The 15,274-nt window shown below is 35.5% G+C and overlaps 1 protein-coding gene across 3 annotated transcripts; it reads right to left on the bottom strand.

Annotated features, from left to right (window-relative positions):
• Positions 1-1,276: 1,276 nt before the first annotated feature.
• LOC119640816 lies at positions 1,277-15,274 on the bottom strand. Of its 3 annotated transcripts, none has more exons than XM_038039062.1 (11): positions 15,051-15,274; positions 11,960-12,329; positions 11,750-11,891; positions 11,570-11,680; positions 10,437-11,500; positions 5,700-6,224; positions 3,933-5,625; positions 3,270-3,877; positions 2,839-3,197; positions 1,942-2,241; positions 1,277-1,862 (listed from the first exon to the last, which is right to left on the bottom strand). In XM_038039062.1, exons 2-11 carry the CDS (start codon positions 12,236-12,238, stop codon positions 1,685-1,687), a joined length of 5,259 nt encoding a protein of 1,752 aa, XP_037894990.1. In that variant the 5' UTR covers positions 12,239-12,329; positions 15,051-15,274; the 3' UTR covers positions 1,277-1,684. The 3 variants fall into 3 exon arrangements, with proteins under 3 accessions (XP_037894990.1, XP_037894992.1, XP_037894991.1); XM_038039064.1 differs by lacking the exon at positions 15,051-15,274 and adding an exon at positions 14,437-14,620; XM_038039063.1 differs by lacking the exon at positions 15,051-15,274 and adding an exon at positions 14,077-14,412.

The following is a 15,274-nucleotide window of genomic DNA, read 5'->3' as shown; positions in this document are numbered from 1 at the left end:
TTTTATTAACATTAAAAAGGAAAATTTCTATATATATATTTTTTTTTTTTTTCGCAATTGATTTCTAGATCAGATCCATAAGAATATATGAGTCGAAAGTTAGTATTCTATCCGAATTTATGCCGCTTTCAATGTTTGAACAGGAAAGAGACAGATGGATGAACGTGGCTACATTCAGTACCGCGAGCTAGTCAAGCTCGCAGGCATTATTGAAGACAATATATTCAAAATTTCTCTATTTGGTGAATTTGTTCAGCTCTTCAATAAATATGGGCACGTCTGTTGACAAATCGTAATCACTTTCATAGTCTATGGCCTTTTTGAAGATACATACATGCAAGCAGTGGTTTGTTTTTCTAAAATTTTTTTCGGCTTTGAGAATTAGGATGAACTTGAATACATTCGAGTTGAGTTACGCGCATTCATTATACTATACTATATGTTTTGTCATGTGGGATCTTACATACACAATATCCCATTAGATAAGATAATACGCCCTTTAAAAACTTTAACGTCAGGCAGTGGACGAATGGACGGATATGGCTAAACCGATTCAGAATCGTTCTTTAGTCCGGCATATATTCTGTCTGTTGTAAACTACATAAATAAATAAGTAAACGTAATAAGAATTTTAACAACAAACGGACGGACGGATGAATGGATGCATGGATGGATTAATGGATGGACGGACTTGACTGAATCAACTCGATGGCAGTGAGAATTCTACTTCCATCTGTGGCAAACGGATTGCTAACACTAATATACCCTTATGGTTCGGTGGTGGGTATAATAATAATAATAATAATCATTATACGCGTGTACAAGTATAAAATTGCAAAACAGATGCAGATTTCATCTGCATTATTTTTTCAATAAGATAAAAATTTCATGTTTATATGTGTATTTTTTCTCATGTATGTATATATGTTCGGATGTGTTGTGTGGGAGCAATCCCATCTATATATTTCATTTAACATTATTGATTGATAAATATTAATATTAACTATTAAATTATTACCAAAGTTTTTGCAAAGTTTAAAAGTTTCAATTATTATTATTATTTTTTTTTTCATATATGTGTATGTATTTGAGGGTTTTGTGTGCTGTCATACTACAAATATGTAGTGCGAACATAATTCACATATAACGACAAACCAATAAATTCATATATATGTTTATATTGTTTGAAACATTTAATTTTTTTTTTTATTATAATTATTATAAATTTTTTTTTTAATTCAGTCTTTTTTGAGAACAAAATCGTTTTCTTAATTTATTTTTTTTTTTTTTTTTTTTTTTTAATTTACTCCATGTATGTGTTTTAAATATCAAACCATTAACGTAACATACGCAACCATTGCAAAATGGTTGTAGTAATGTGAAGCCACATATACATATGTATGTATATATATATATATATATATATATATATATATATATCTAGGTATTTAAGCAATTAAAAAATGTTTGCTTCTTTTTCTTTTTAAATTTTAATCTAAATCGTAGCATAATTAAATCATACGGAGACACTACTCTTCAGAGAACATTGTGCGCTTTAACGAATGAAATCACATTTTATTGATGTATTGGCAACGAATGATTTAATTATGTATGATTATGTATAACGTACGTATGTCATTTTTTCATCTCACAGAGACATTAGGGGGTATACAAATCGAAATATTTAAGTATTATAATCCTTGTCTTTAGTTTTACGTGTGAGACTCTTTACGCCACAACGTTCAGCATGTATCAGTATACCGCTTGATGTACCAAATGTCGATACTTTAATATCAAATTTCCCATCTAAACTAATAACCTGAGCCATCAGTTTCGCTTGGTCTATAGTCGATTCACTTAATCTGTAAAGAAACAAAATTTATTTAAATATATAAATTATTTTAAAAAAATTTTTTATTATTTGTTTTCAATCGATCTTACTTGATTTCAATTTCTAAACCCTTCAAGTCCAATACTGCATTACCGATGGCGGTCACTTGATCTTCTTTTTTGCCCGATAAACTTATACCCATCCATCTCAAGTGAGGCAACGTCGTTATGAAACAATGCATAAATAAGGCTTCGCAGCGTTTCTTTTTGGGACGATCCAATACCGAAATACCGTCCAATTTCAAATGACTAATCGGACTATTACGTACTGCTTTAGAAATGCATTTCAAGGCCTTAGTCATATCGTCGAAATGTATAACCCAGTTACACATTTTTAAAGTATTTAACAAACTGCAAAAGAAGAAGAGAAGGCAAACGATCATTTCATTATTGAGGATCATTTCAATATTAAATTAATTCTTTTCAATCGTCATATTTCATAATTGAAATTTTGACTTTCTAATTCTGTTCGAAGTACTTTTTTTTTTTCAACCTATACTTTAAGTTTCCCAATTTAAAGATGCCAAACCGGAAGTTCAGTTCTTTTCATTTTCAAGTGTAGTTCTTTCCCGTTATTGAATTTCCTAATACAAATGCAAATCTAACTTTTTATACATTATGCTACTTGTAGTACAAGGATATGCTAAGTTTGTGCGCATGCATGCAACATCCGGAAGACGTTAGGATGAACCTATCTCTTGTTATTCCCTGCCCTTACCTACTTCAGCTTATCTCTCTTTCTGTCCACCTTATGTTTTTGTGCACAACCTAAATTAATTTTGATACGCCCAAGGGCGAACGCTATTGAAAATGGTTCCGATCGGACATTGTTGTTATACGAACAACGATGACGGCAAGCATGTAATTGTGAGTCCTGGCCCACATTAGTGGCTTTTGCTTGTTTTAATTCAATTAATTAAAATTTGAATTGTAAGCAAAATTGCTTACCTATAATAAGAGTGCAAATGTTGAAAGAACTGCACAATACATTTATCGTCGAGTATTAACGGTGAAGTGTGTGTACTTTCAATGCCAGAACGGGCTGGTGCTGATAAATCCAATTCTCTTAAACACGGAAATCCATCGATGAACTGCAATAGCTGTGGTCCACGAAAAACTGTTAAATCGGGTAATGTTATTTGGGCTCCGGCCATTTTTAAAACAACCACCGAACGACTTTCGAATAGTTGCGCTAACTTTGCATCGGCTTTAATGAGACATGTTTGTATGCGGCAATTGGCTAAACTCATTTCACGTACAGAGGTTAAAGATAGAAATGCTCTCAATATGGAAAGTGTTTGTGCGTGCTGCAATAGCATAAAATAATAATATGAAAAGGTGAAAGAACAACTTACTTATTTTTCTTTATTTAAGTTTACCTCTATACGTAAACACCAACCGTCAATGCTTAGCAGACGTAATGTTGCACAACTAGTTAAAGCTCTCGCGCACATAACAATCACCGAGTCATCAAGATTTAATCTTTGTGAACCAATGCTTAGCATTTGTAGACAAGGTGATTCACTAGCTCCCAATATGGAAGGTAAAATTTCGCTAATGCGTGATGAACCCTCTAATTTCAAAGTATGCAGAGTACTCGATACTCGTATAGTTTCGCCTAAGCACATAGAATCTTCCAAAGATAACTGAGCTTTACTTAAATCTAGGCCACGCAATTTCGAATAGTTATCGCGTATCGTAGCGAAGAGATCGTGCAGAGTTCCGGAATTGTGCGGTCCACCGTCGCAGCATGGAGTGGGATACCAAATTTTCGAAACCACCGAATCGCAAGAACGCTTCTCAGAAGTTTGATCAAGGGGCTGTCGCGGTAGAGTTGCTGATCGGCCCAACGAAGCTTGTGGGACAAACATGCCGCGTGGTAAAGATGAAAATACACCAGGAGCATAAGTACGAGGAGATGGTGCCCCTGGCAAACTACCTTGTTTTATAAGACAAGATGTTCCAGTGCTGCTGCCGCTACCAGACCCTTTGTATTAAGAAAGTTAATTCAATTTCAAATCTTTGCCATTAATGAAACTTACCCATGCTTACGCCACTGGACGAAGGTGGATCATCTCTTGCACCCCAACACGATGGCAAAAATAAGAAACTTATAGGTTTCGTGCTCAATAGCGTTGACAGGGTGGATATGGCTCCCCTTTCGCAACGTAAATGGGGCAGTGATAAACGGGTTAAATTTGTGCATTTTTCTAAAGCTGTACATATCTGGACCAATTGGGACGTGCACAATCCCAAGTCCAATAATAACGAGCTAAGCTTCATTTGACGAGGTATGGTTCGACATATAGCCGTTACTACCGATTGTAATTTCAGCATCGGTGGATCTTCTTCAATAAGAGTTAGCACTAATTCAAAATTTTCCAATCTTGGCTTCAGTAACATTTTGGAAATGCAGTTCGCCAAATAATTAATTTCTGAATCCTTCACATCCATTTCAATCAACGAGGATAAACGTAAAGTTGATACGCTTTCGTTTATGGCTATAGAATCTAAAAATGTTTCTATCGCCTTCCGAGTTTCCAAAAGATTTTGTTTTTCAAGCTGATATATTACTTCAAGATTTTTAAGAGTGCATGTAGGACTCTTTAAGGCCATACCCCATCCCATAAGATCGGTGGGTACGGAACGCACTTGTACCCAAAGAGGTTTAGTTTCCAAAGGTGAAATCGGAGGATGCTTTGATATGCCCAAAATATCACAAAGAGCTGCCATATTCGCGTCACTACTGCCGCCGGCGAGAGCCAACGAGAAGACGGTTTGCGGCGATAGCCACAACGGCGTTAATTTCGATAGCAATATGTATGCCTGTTCACCCAATAAAGCCATGGCATATTTTAAAACTTTTAGTAAATCGATGTCTAACTCGTCACCGATTGCCATGCCAGTGATTTCCGCCGATAGTAGACCGGGGCGAGAAGCTAACGAGGCTATGTAATTGGCAGCCAAATACTCCAGCATACCTTGACAAATCGGATTGAACACATACTCTGCTTTCTTGTTAGCACTTTTGCCATAAAGAACGTTTTTATCAAGGCAACCCATTATACTTTCGGGCAAAGAACAGTACATCTTAATTTCCGCCGTTGTAATGTAAGTGCGTTTCATTTTCAAGCAAAATAACGCTAGACGTCCTAATTCGGATACATTTGAAGTTAAGACATTCGGAGCAACACAGTTAAAAATCGATTCGACTACATCCAACTCCTCTATAGGCAACTGGCCATCGGAGGATTCATAAATAGCTGATATGGCAAGACAGCCTAACGGGGTTTTCACAGCATGCCGTAGAAATTTATTTTCTTGTACTCCATCTATTAGGCGGGATGGTCCGCCCCAACGTCCGCCTCCTAGTATTGATGCTGATCTACCCCAAGTCAAGCCTTCGAACATAACATGCCTCTGGACAATTGGCATAAGTTCTGAACAGTTTGATGAATTAGTTAAGATGAGTATGCGAGCCTCAGGGAGCAATTTTCCATCCAACAATTCATGAACATCGGAAGGATATTGATTTTTACCGCTGGAGGAACTAACAATACCACCGGATCTATATTTCCGCGGAGGTGAGACATTTGTGTTTCCACTTCTTTGACTGGTGTAACCGTCTAAAATTATTAATAATTTCGGTCCCAGAGAAGTCAGAGAATTCCAAGCAGCGCAAAAGCCTCCAGTAATATTATTAAAGGGATTTAATGAGCCTTTTGGCAATAATTCCTTGATAAGAAAGTTTTATTGTAAAAAACGAGAATAGCTTTTATTAAACTAATTCAAAGCGCATGTCGACCAACCTTTTCTACGTAATGGGCAAAACCTCTCTTTAATTCAAGAAGGGGTATTAATAAAGTTAACGCGACTGGAGTTCCTTTGGAAGGCCATGGCGGCTCCTTGGACCAGGCATACAAAATACGCAAACAAAGCTGGCTGCGCGAAGCCCAGTTGGGACACTCGATTAGACAACGACGTGGTGCCTCCAAGAAGTTTCCCTCCTTCGTTTGCACCGAAGTCAAAAGTTGATCAATCGTTATATAATCACCAAAACCATGCGAGTTGGTGTTCAAGCGTAGATCTAACTCCAAACGTGCTGGGCACATTGTCCCGGGTGCCACTGGCAAAGCCCAACAAGGCAGGATGGGTTCTTTAAAAGCCAATTCTTGATAAAAATTTCGTAGGAAATTGCTTAAACGAGCTTGGGGATCTTTTTGTGCTTCAGGCATCGCCGAAGGTGGCCCTGGTGGCGAGGGACACTCCAGAGAAGCATACGATCCGGATAGCTCGCAATCATTCCTATATGGCGTGGATCTCGGCTGAAAAACCTGAATTTTGAAAAGATATGATATGAAAACTCTTTGGGTCATTTATGGCAGTAGGTTTCGATACGAGAAGAAGGAAGATGAAAAAATATTAACATACCCATGGGCCACCTTGATCCCAGTAACCTTCGGTAATACCATCAGCCCACTGAGATTCAAGAGGCAACTCCGGCTCAAGTGGCCATACAGGTGTCTTTTTATTGTTTTGTGCTGATGTCCCGCGGGGACAACCAAGCACTGATTGCGGGCACCCTATCTTGATGATATAATATCTAATCTCCTTTTCACAGTCAATATCTATACAATATATCTAACTAATCTCTATAGTGCGGACATAAAACAATAAAAAAAGAGAACATATTGCAAGCATGAGCAAATAATAGAACTCACACAAAATACCATCTATAAGGGCAAATGCCGAATAGATTACAATTAAAAAAGATGTGCATGCAAGTAAGGATTGATTAATGAATTATAAATATTCAGATAATACCATGCCCAGGCAAGCCTGTGCTCTATATAAAACTAACTGCATGTTTAATTTGAAATCATTAAATGCATCTGCTTTCATCACACTATGGTTTAATTTAAAATCTCACACCCATAAACACTTGTGCGTCCAACATAAGTTGAGCGTTATTTATCACAACATCATTATCAGGATACATATTAATGTGGATTCGGTGACGTGAAGGATGTTTTGTTATGCTAAAGAAAGTTGTAGCAGAGAAGTAGAGAATAAGTTGACTCTTGCATACAGCACACACCACACAGCACACATTAAAGCACATACGTCTACACATCCACACATGCAAACGCACACACAATTTGCACATTACGATGCCAACATACATACAAATATATTGAGAACGCTTTATTAAGAGAACGTAATCGTTTTTCTGTTTTTCTTTTTTCTTCCTTTTTTTGTTTTTTTTTTTTTTTTGGTTTTTTTTTCGTTTTATTCCTTCTGTTGTGTGTAATTCTTTGAACGACCGACTGAACTCCGTTTCGGAATTCGAGATGCATACAAATTTTCACAAAAACGAGGTGAAGACTTTTTCACCCGATTTCAAAAGTATTTTGATTTTATGCAATTTGAAGTCATCATTTATTTATTCCATGCAATATGAGTTTAACTGAATAAACATTATTCGTTGCTTTGTAAGTGATATTAAGATTACGCATGCAAACGGTATAAATTATCCATATGGATGATTCCGCTTAACTTGGAATTTCATAGATAATGATTTGGTTTTCTTGCACATCCTTTGATTGAGTGAGAAAAGAAAAAAGGCAAAAAAAAAAAATTTTACTTTTTTTGAAAGCACTTTACACTGACCAATCGTAATAATAAAATTTTTGTGATATTCATTAATCTAAAAGATACTGCATTGAGAATTTCTTTGAAGGTGGTGGTTGTTGTATGATGGTTAATGCAGGATAAAGAAGAAAGTGCCGGAGAGCATTAATTTTTAACGACCGAACCGTTTAAAATAGAAAATATAACTGAACGCACGCAGCATCAGAAATCAAATTAAATCTCCCAAGATATATGTGTTAAAAGCTTTCACATCTGACGCACTCTTCCGAGAATCTAATGCAGTCAGCATAAATCTCTCCTAAAAATCTCTTTGATACTCTCATTTGCTTACGATGAGAGAGAGAGAGAGAGAGGGATAGGGATAAGGAGAGAGAGAGGGAGAGAGAGAGATATGTAAAACCATTATTGGACAGACATATATTATGCCGGCATCTCTAAAGGCAAGGATATGTTTACATTTTTAGGTTGAAATGTGTTTATAAGCGCTTGGAGGAAATTTAATATATGTACATATATATACATACAATATATAGACTAAAAATAAACAATCATATGATAATGCTGTCGCGATAATGCCCTACAATGACGTCATTTTTAGAATTCCATTTATATAAGTACAAATTAAAATCAGCGATAAAGACCGCTTTCTTATTTTAATTCAATTAATGATTTCCGCGTAAAAAGGGTAAAGCTTGTAAGAATCGTGTAAAATGGGATGAATATATTGTGATAAATTGAAAATCAGGCATTAACTTGTCTTAAAGTCTTTATTGCTTCCAAATTTTTCCAATCAATTTTGAAGAGCACGTGCTCTCGTTTGTCCTTTTGAAAAAGGGTACCACATAGAACCGGGTAGAATCAAAAAGAAAGAAGAAGAAGAAGGTAGAAAAATCACCATATTGACTGGGTTGATTTGCGCGGGCTTAGCGTGCTAAGTGCAACCTAAAGCCATGTAGAAGAGAGATAGGGATTGAGTCACAAAATTTCAGATCGCTCTTTATCCTTTCATTTGTACGAAATCTTTGAAGTTAAAGTTTTTTCTTAATTCAATTTGAATCCACTTGACTGCTACGGGCTTTGGTTGCGTTGAAAAACTGTAAAACACTTAATCACTACTACTACTACTATTACTTACTAATGTCGAACTTTGGGAAAAATATTTCAAGAATACGAGTCAAATTTCAAATTTTAAATTTATTACAAGTACTGCGAGGTTCGGAGCATAGAAATTTTTTGAACACGCACGGTATATTTGACGGAATTTACCCCTATGATTCTACCAAGTACTTCAAGGATACGAGGTTACTTTTCAAATTTAAAATCTATCACAAGTACTTCGAGGATTGTAAGAGAGATTCCTTTGCAGGGGAATAAATATTTTCCGGGACAAGTAGACAAGGGCCACCACCTCGTACATTTGACAAAAACTCACCCTTTTTCATGTTTTTATAGCTAAATGAAAAAATCCTGTACGGAACATTAGCGCTCACTATTTCAATATTTAAAGTTTCTAAAAACAGATTGAGTAAAGTGCAGCTGTGCTTGGATTAGTTCTGAATTTTCTCTTTTCATTAATACAATATCTAAACGGCTCTCACTGATTTGAACGCAGTACAAAAATTCCTTTATATAAATTTAAAAGTGCATAAGTATTTTACCCAACTCCAGTTTCGTATTCACATATTGCATCTGCACCTTATCGACGTAGCAAGCGAACTTTATTTCATACCTTATGCAATTTTTTTTGCACGATCGGACTTGCACGACAAGGATTTTTTTAATAAAATATTGTTCGTGGCAAAGTGAACATTTCTGAATGAAATTTTTTTTCAACTTTTGTGAATGTTAACCAACAAAAGTGCTAATCTTAAATGTCAGGCATGCCATATAAATTGAATTGGAGGATGTACGTATTTTGTACGTATTTTATACGTATACCTAGATCAGTATGTTTCCGCGTGGCAAACGAGATGTGATGGCCATCTTGAGTCGAAGGTTTATTATATAGATTTTCAAAACTTTTTTGTTCAAAACAAGCTCTTAACTTATTAAACATTTCAATATTTAAGGACGATAAAGATAATATTTAAGGTGTTGGAGATTTCGGTGCAAGTCTGAGTAAAATATAAATGAATTTTCACTTTTTTAACTTTAGTCTTTAAAATGCATTACGATTGTACGAAGAAAAGCTTTACCCGAGGACACATGTATGTATATCATCATCAATTTAATTCAGTGAGAGAGAGAGAGAAGAGCGGGAATTGTTATAGGAGAACATTGACTTTGAGATATTAGCTTTTGACACATTTAATGAGCCACAAGTGAGTGTTTAAATAACAAACTCTTAATGCTTTGTTTTTTGCTTTGTCTGAATAGATTTCTGCACAGAAATGTAATTAAATTAAATTACTTCTTTTTTTGTTATTTTTTCAATTTTACATAATTTCCCTTTTTACTCTGCTTTATCCTAACAATAATTCAAGTTTTCAATTTAATGCTTCAAAGAGTAATTCCTTACCATGGAATTAGAGATATTTTTAATCCACAAAAAAAAAAGCAAGAAAAAAATTTATGACAAAATATATTCGTTGCTGTCGACCTCAATGTTAGCGACAAGGTCAAGGTTTCCTTGTAGAGTCCTTGAATGAATTCTCAAAAGAAAAAAGTGAACAAAAAAAGAACAAAAAAGACGGGTACAGCCCTTCTGAATGTAAAACTTTGAGCAAACATAACATTAAACTCGTATCACGTAGTGAATGGAAAGGCAAATAGAAAGGCAAATAGAGACATCGTCTAAAGTGTTTACATACATTGAATATTTGATTGAGGTGCATGTTTATCGTTGAGAGTAGAGGAAAAAGTTCATGTTTGGATTTTTATGCCTTACAAATTACCTCCTCTTGTATGACACCGAATAGTTGACGCGTTAGTGGATTCTGTTTAAGTTGCAATTGTATTTGCCGTTGTTTAAATACAGGAAAATCTACTTTACCCGATTCCACTGGTTGCTTAGTTTCTTGATTTTTCATTTTACTAAGATTTAGGCAAGCGCTTTTATCGCTTTCGATGGCGCTAGGATTCAAATCCAATTGTTCAAAACTGCCACTACAAGTCTCGTCGATACGTTTCTGAAGGCTACCATAATCGTTACGGGCTTTTACAGTGTCGCGATGCGAGAGAGTACTATGCTTTCTTAAGGGCGGTGGCAAACTGAAATGCTCGGTTACGGATTTGACATGTTGGCCGCGAAATAAGTTTGCGGCAGCCGTAAGGTCGTTTCGATACAAAATAGTTTCACGGTCACTCCCGACTGAGGCTTGTCTGTTTAAGTTTTGATTACTGGTAGTTGGCTTTAAAGATGGTTCCGTACGGGCAACTGTAGTTTTTATGATGTCAACTTGAATCTGCTGTTGTTGTTGTTGTTGTTGCTGTTGCTTTTGATAGAGTTCCTTTAACACTTTCACATTAACCTTATCTAAGCCCTCAGCGTTTGTAGCAGCGGGATTTCGAAAGGTTATTGGCACTTCGGAGCGATTACTTTGAAATGTTGCGTACGCTGGAGGTGAGTAATAAGGCGGAGTATTTTTAGATCCTCCCGCTGTATTTATATAAATTTTATCATTCAAGCTGTCACTGGGCTCGTTATAATGATCACCAGATTCCACTTTAGGAATGCTGCGTTGACCGTTGACTTCAATCTTCTTAGTTAAAGCGCTTGAATTACTGGCGCCTAAGGAATTCGCGTTGCGGGGTAAGGACAAAGTGTGACCATGCCAGCGATTTGCTACTTTCCCATTATTTAGCTGATGATTTTGGCGCTGATGTATTTTATTCGCCATTTGTACGGACGAAACTTTATTAATGATGTCTGGTGGTTGAATTAGTTCCGTGTTTTCTTTTTGATGCATTTCCATTCGAAATTTTTCATGAGACATACTTGACTGAAAGAGCTTCGCATCTGCAGTTGATAATAAATATTATTGAGAAAAATAAAAAGGAAAAATTTTATAATATAAGCCTTGATTACCTGATTGATTTAAATGATGCGATTTAGCTTTTAACTCTTTACCATCCAGATTTTTATAGTTATCTAAAGATTCATAGGACACATTTTTGGCCGCCATGATTAAAGGTACATCTAATCATAATATGAAAAGAAAAAGAAGAAAAATAAAGACAAAAAAAAAAAGAAAAAATGTTCACCTACTCTGATATTGCACTGGTGATGGTGGATCTGAGAAATTACTACCACAACTGACCGTATCCAAGAGTCCACCTAACGATATAGCATCCGTTGACACGCACATAACATCTTCCGTGACGAAATGAGCATATTTACTTGAAATTTTCTATTACGCAAAAGTATTCAGCGATCAATTAGTAGAGTGAGCGGTATGCGAGAGATTAACACGCTTACCTTATATTGTAGATCAGATTCATAGCTTTCGTCACTGCTCGAATACGAAGAATATAAATAACCTGGAGGTGTGAAAATGTTCTTTTTTGCTTTCAGTATATTTGTTGGTTCTTTTGTTACACCTTTTCTTCCTTTATTCAATTTCTGATTGAAATCTAGACTTCTGTTTGGCTTTAATTCGAATATTTTCTTTTCACTTTCGTTATCACTACGTTTTAAACGATTCTGACTTATAGGGATTCTTGAACGAAACGAGGCCGATTTACGCAATTTAGACATGTTGTTGTTCGCCACATACCGATCGTTTAATCAATTAAACACATTGCTGATCAGTAACGAAATTCCAAGCTGCTCAAGAATGCGGTAAATGCTATACGTTTTAGTAGAAAACATAAATAAAATTCCGAAAATAAACGCAAAAAAGTAAGAAATCTGTTTACACGCCTAAAAACGAACTCTAGTCACCCTCAAGCAGTAGATATATAAAAATCATAAGAAATGTTTTCCTAATTATGGGCAGACACTTCCCCTTTCCTTTATCCTAATTTGGAGATTTGTCGCAGCGAATTTTCCTTTGTAATGCTTTCTCACGTCGCGTTAGTGCATTTCAAGCGTCACGACTTCACCAACAAGGATCACCAATCATTCCCATTAAATCGGTAATAGGTTTCACATTCGAAAGAAATGATGCATTTTCAGCGAGGCAAATATTATTTTTTCCATAAGGCAATGCGGCAACAAGATTTTGTTGTGGTAACGAAATTGAACGATTGAAAGCATCCACAGCAGATGTGACATGATTTGGCTTTTATTTGTTACCAAATATTTCTAAATCTATCCAGGCCGTTAACATATTTCCTCGTTAAATATAAGCAATCCCGTGTGTTGTTCTGATTCTAAATTTCTCTTGATGCTAACAGTTGACGATTGCTGTTCTTAGTCATAGACTACGGTGATTGCTTCAGTAGCCGATCAGTTGGTTTATTTTTTTGCATATTTTTTGTAACTCTTGGATCTATGTGCATTGGCCTATGGCTTTATAGGTTCAAATATATGAATGAGAACAATCGTACAGCTAGGCTATAGAGACATTCAGGGAACTCACTGCAGTAATGGAGTAAATGACATGAAAATTCGCCGGAAGAAAGTACGATTAAAGGATAAGATCCTTCAGAGTAGATGTATTTTGCCCTATATTCCCGTTACTTGACTGTTAGTGTATATAAATTTTAAATGACGATCATAGACAGTTAGAATGATCCATTCCTCAGATTAATATAAGCCTCCTCTGTAACGCTTAAATGTTGATGTCTATATAGAAGCAATCTTCAAAAATGTTCAACGAAAAAACGGCCAAACTTTTGCATCAATAGGCGAATAGTAGGCAAAATCCATTAGTTTAAAGGGTAATTCCTAATACTCTATGGCTTCTCAAGGAATTAACAATTTACACTAAATATTCATGAACGCTACTTACTTATCCTTTTGTTAGTTTAGCTTAGCTTTGTTTTCCACACAAAACGACGGTTTCTGTGAAAAACTTGTCTATCGAATAATCATCAAATCATGAAAATCTGAATTTTTCCTCTTCCTTCTCTTCTTTACAAGCAAATATAATACGTGTGTAGGTGTTGTGTATTACTCACAAATGTAAACACAATCTCTCACTCTCAGGAAAGCCCTACGTTTCATCATTTGTATATGGGATTATTGAAGGTACTTGACTCATCGCATCGTGTAGACGGATAGTAACTAACCAACAACTAACAATTAATTAAATTTTTCTATTGCCTTAAAATGAATGAATGAATACGAGTTTGCCGCATAACATAAAGTATGTGGTGGGCATAATTCGGCTTTTATGCGTAAAGATACCAAAAAGTCTTTTAATGAAGCTAACCGTTAAAGCTGATCATAAACGTTGATAATATATTTTATTGTACCTCAAACTGAGTACTCTGTCCAAAAAAACATAACGACAAGTACATACTTATATATATAAATATATATGGGCATATGTGCACAGGCAATCATACATATGTACATATGTGTCGACAACCTATTTTCCTAATTTGTATAAAGACAACAACGCAAACATACGAAAGTTGATGTCATACTAGTGTTGATTGGATTTTCTATTTCATGCTTTTTTTTCGGGCCAATGTTTACGTACATAAGCACGCATTTATGTATATACGTATGTATTAGCGTTGATGGTTGCGTCCGTAGGCAATTTCAAAAGGAAGCACAGATCACTGGCATAAAATATGTATCATCATCATAGGTCTACATAGCCACACATATATGTACATGTTTTTGTTTTTATTTCTTGTTTCATGCTCTTCTGCTCTCTATTTCTCTACATATTTCGCTCTCTTTCTTTGAGTGCAATCAGGATATTTGTGCACTGAATTTCCACTTTGTTTTTCATTTTTTTTTTTGTTTTTGCAAATATTATTTTGCACTTAACCACCCACCAGTTTTATTTACGATCGTTTCTGCTTTACTAGAACCTTGTTTGTATGTATTAGATTTCAACCTTGCTTACGCTTTGGCCAGAAGCACGCAATCTTACGACAATTAAATGTATTTTTAATTTTCTATTTTTGGTCTTTCACATAGAGCCATATTCTTTGCAATCTTTTTTTTTCTTGCTCCTTGTTTTTTTTTTTTTTTTTTTTTTGCTAAAATTATGCTTAATTTTGTAGATGTTTGTGTTCGGCTTTTTTAGACATGAACAATTTTAATATGAACCGTTGCACAGACAAGTTTTCGTTTTATATGGTACGCACCGATCGCAAAGCTCTCTGGAAATATACTGGAATTACATGTTTATGAATTTCATTCAGTGGAGTTATTGATGGGACGACGATCTTGTTGGGCGAAATATAAGCGTAACCATACAGCCCATACAGTAAACCACCACACGCAGATCGCACACAATTGTAAATATTGTTGTTGCTTTAGAGAAAGTATGCATAAAAAACTCACATACGCATTAGGTTTGATGATCTCTCTCTCTCTCTGTGTGTCTCTGTCTCTCTCCCTGTCTCTCCTTCATAGGCAACGCAACACAAAATATAATTCTCACCTTTTTGCTTCAGTCACACTCGTATTAGTTTTCCTCTCTCTTCAAGTCTCCAAAAATTGTATTTAGGTAGCGCTACGCTTCTCATGAATCAGTTTTGACTATAAGTATTTTATTTGGTTTATTATTTCCTTTTTCTTTCAATTTCCAGGAGAATACTAAGCAGTAAACAACTAATAGCTCCCCTTTTCTGCTTTACTTTGAAAGATGCACATCACTTAAGCGTC

This window comes from Glossina fuscipes, unplaced genomic scaffold, assembly GCF_014805625.2.
Source record: "Glossina fuscipes isolate IAEA_lab_2018 unplaced genomic scaffold, Yale_Gfus_2 128, whole genome shotgun sequence".
NCBI lineage: Eukaryota > Metazoa > Arthropoda > Insecta > Diptera > Glossinidae > Glossina > Glossina fuscipes.
The sequence above is the reverse complement of the archived record's forward strand: the minus strand, read 5'-3'. Positions and strand labels throughout refer to the sequence as shown.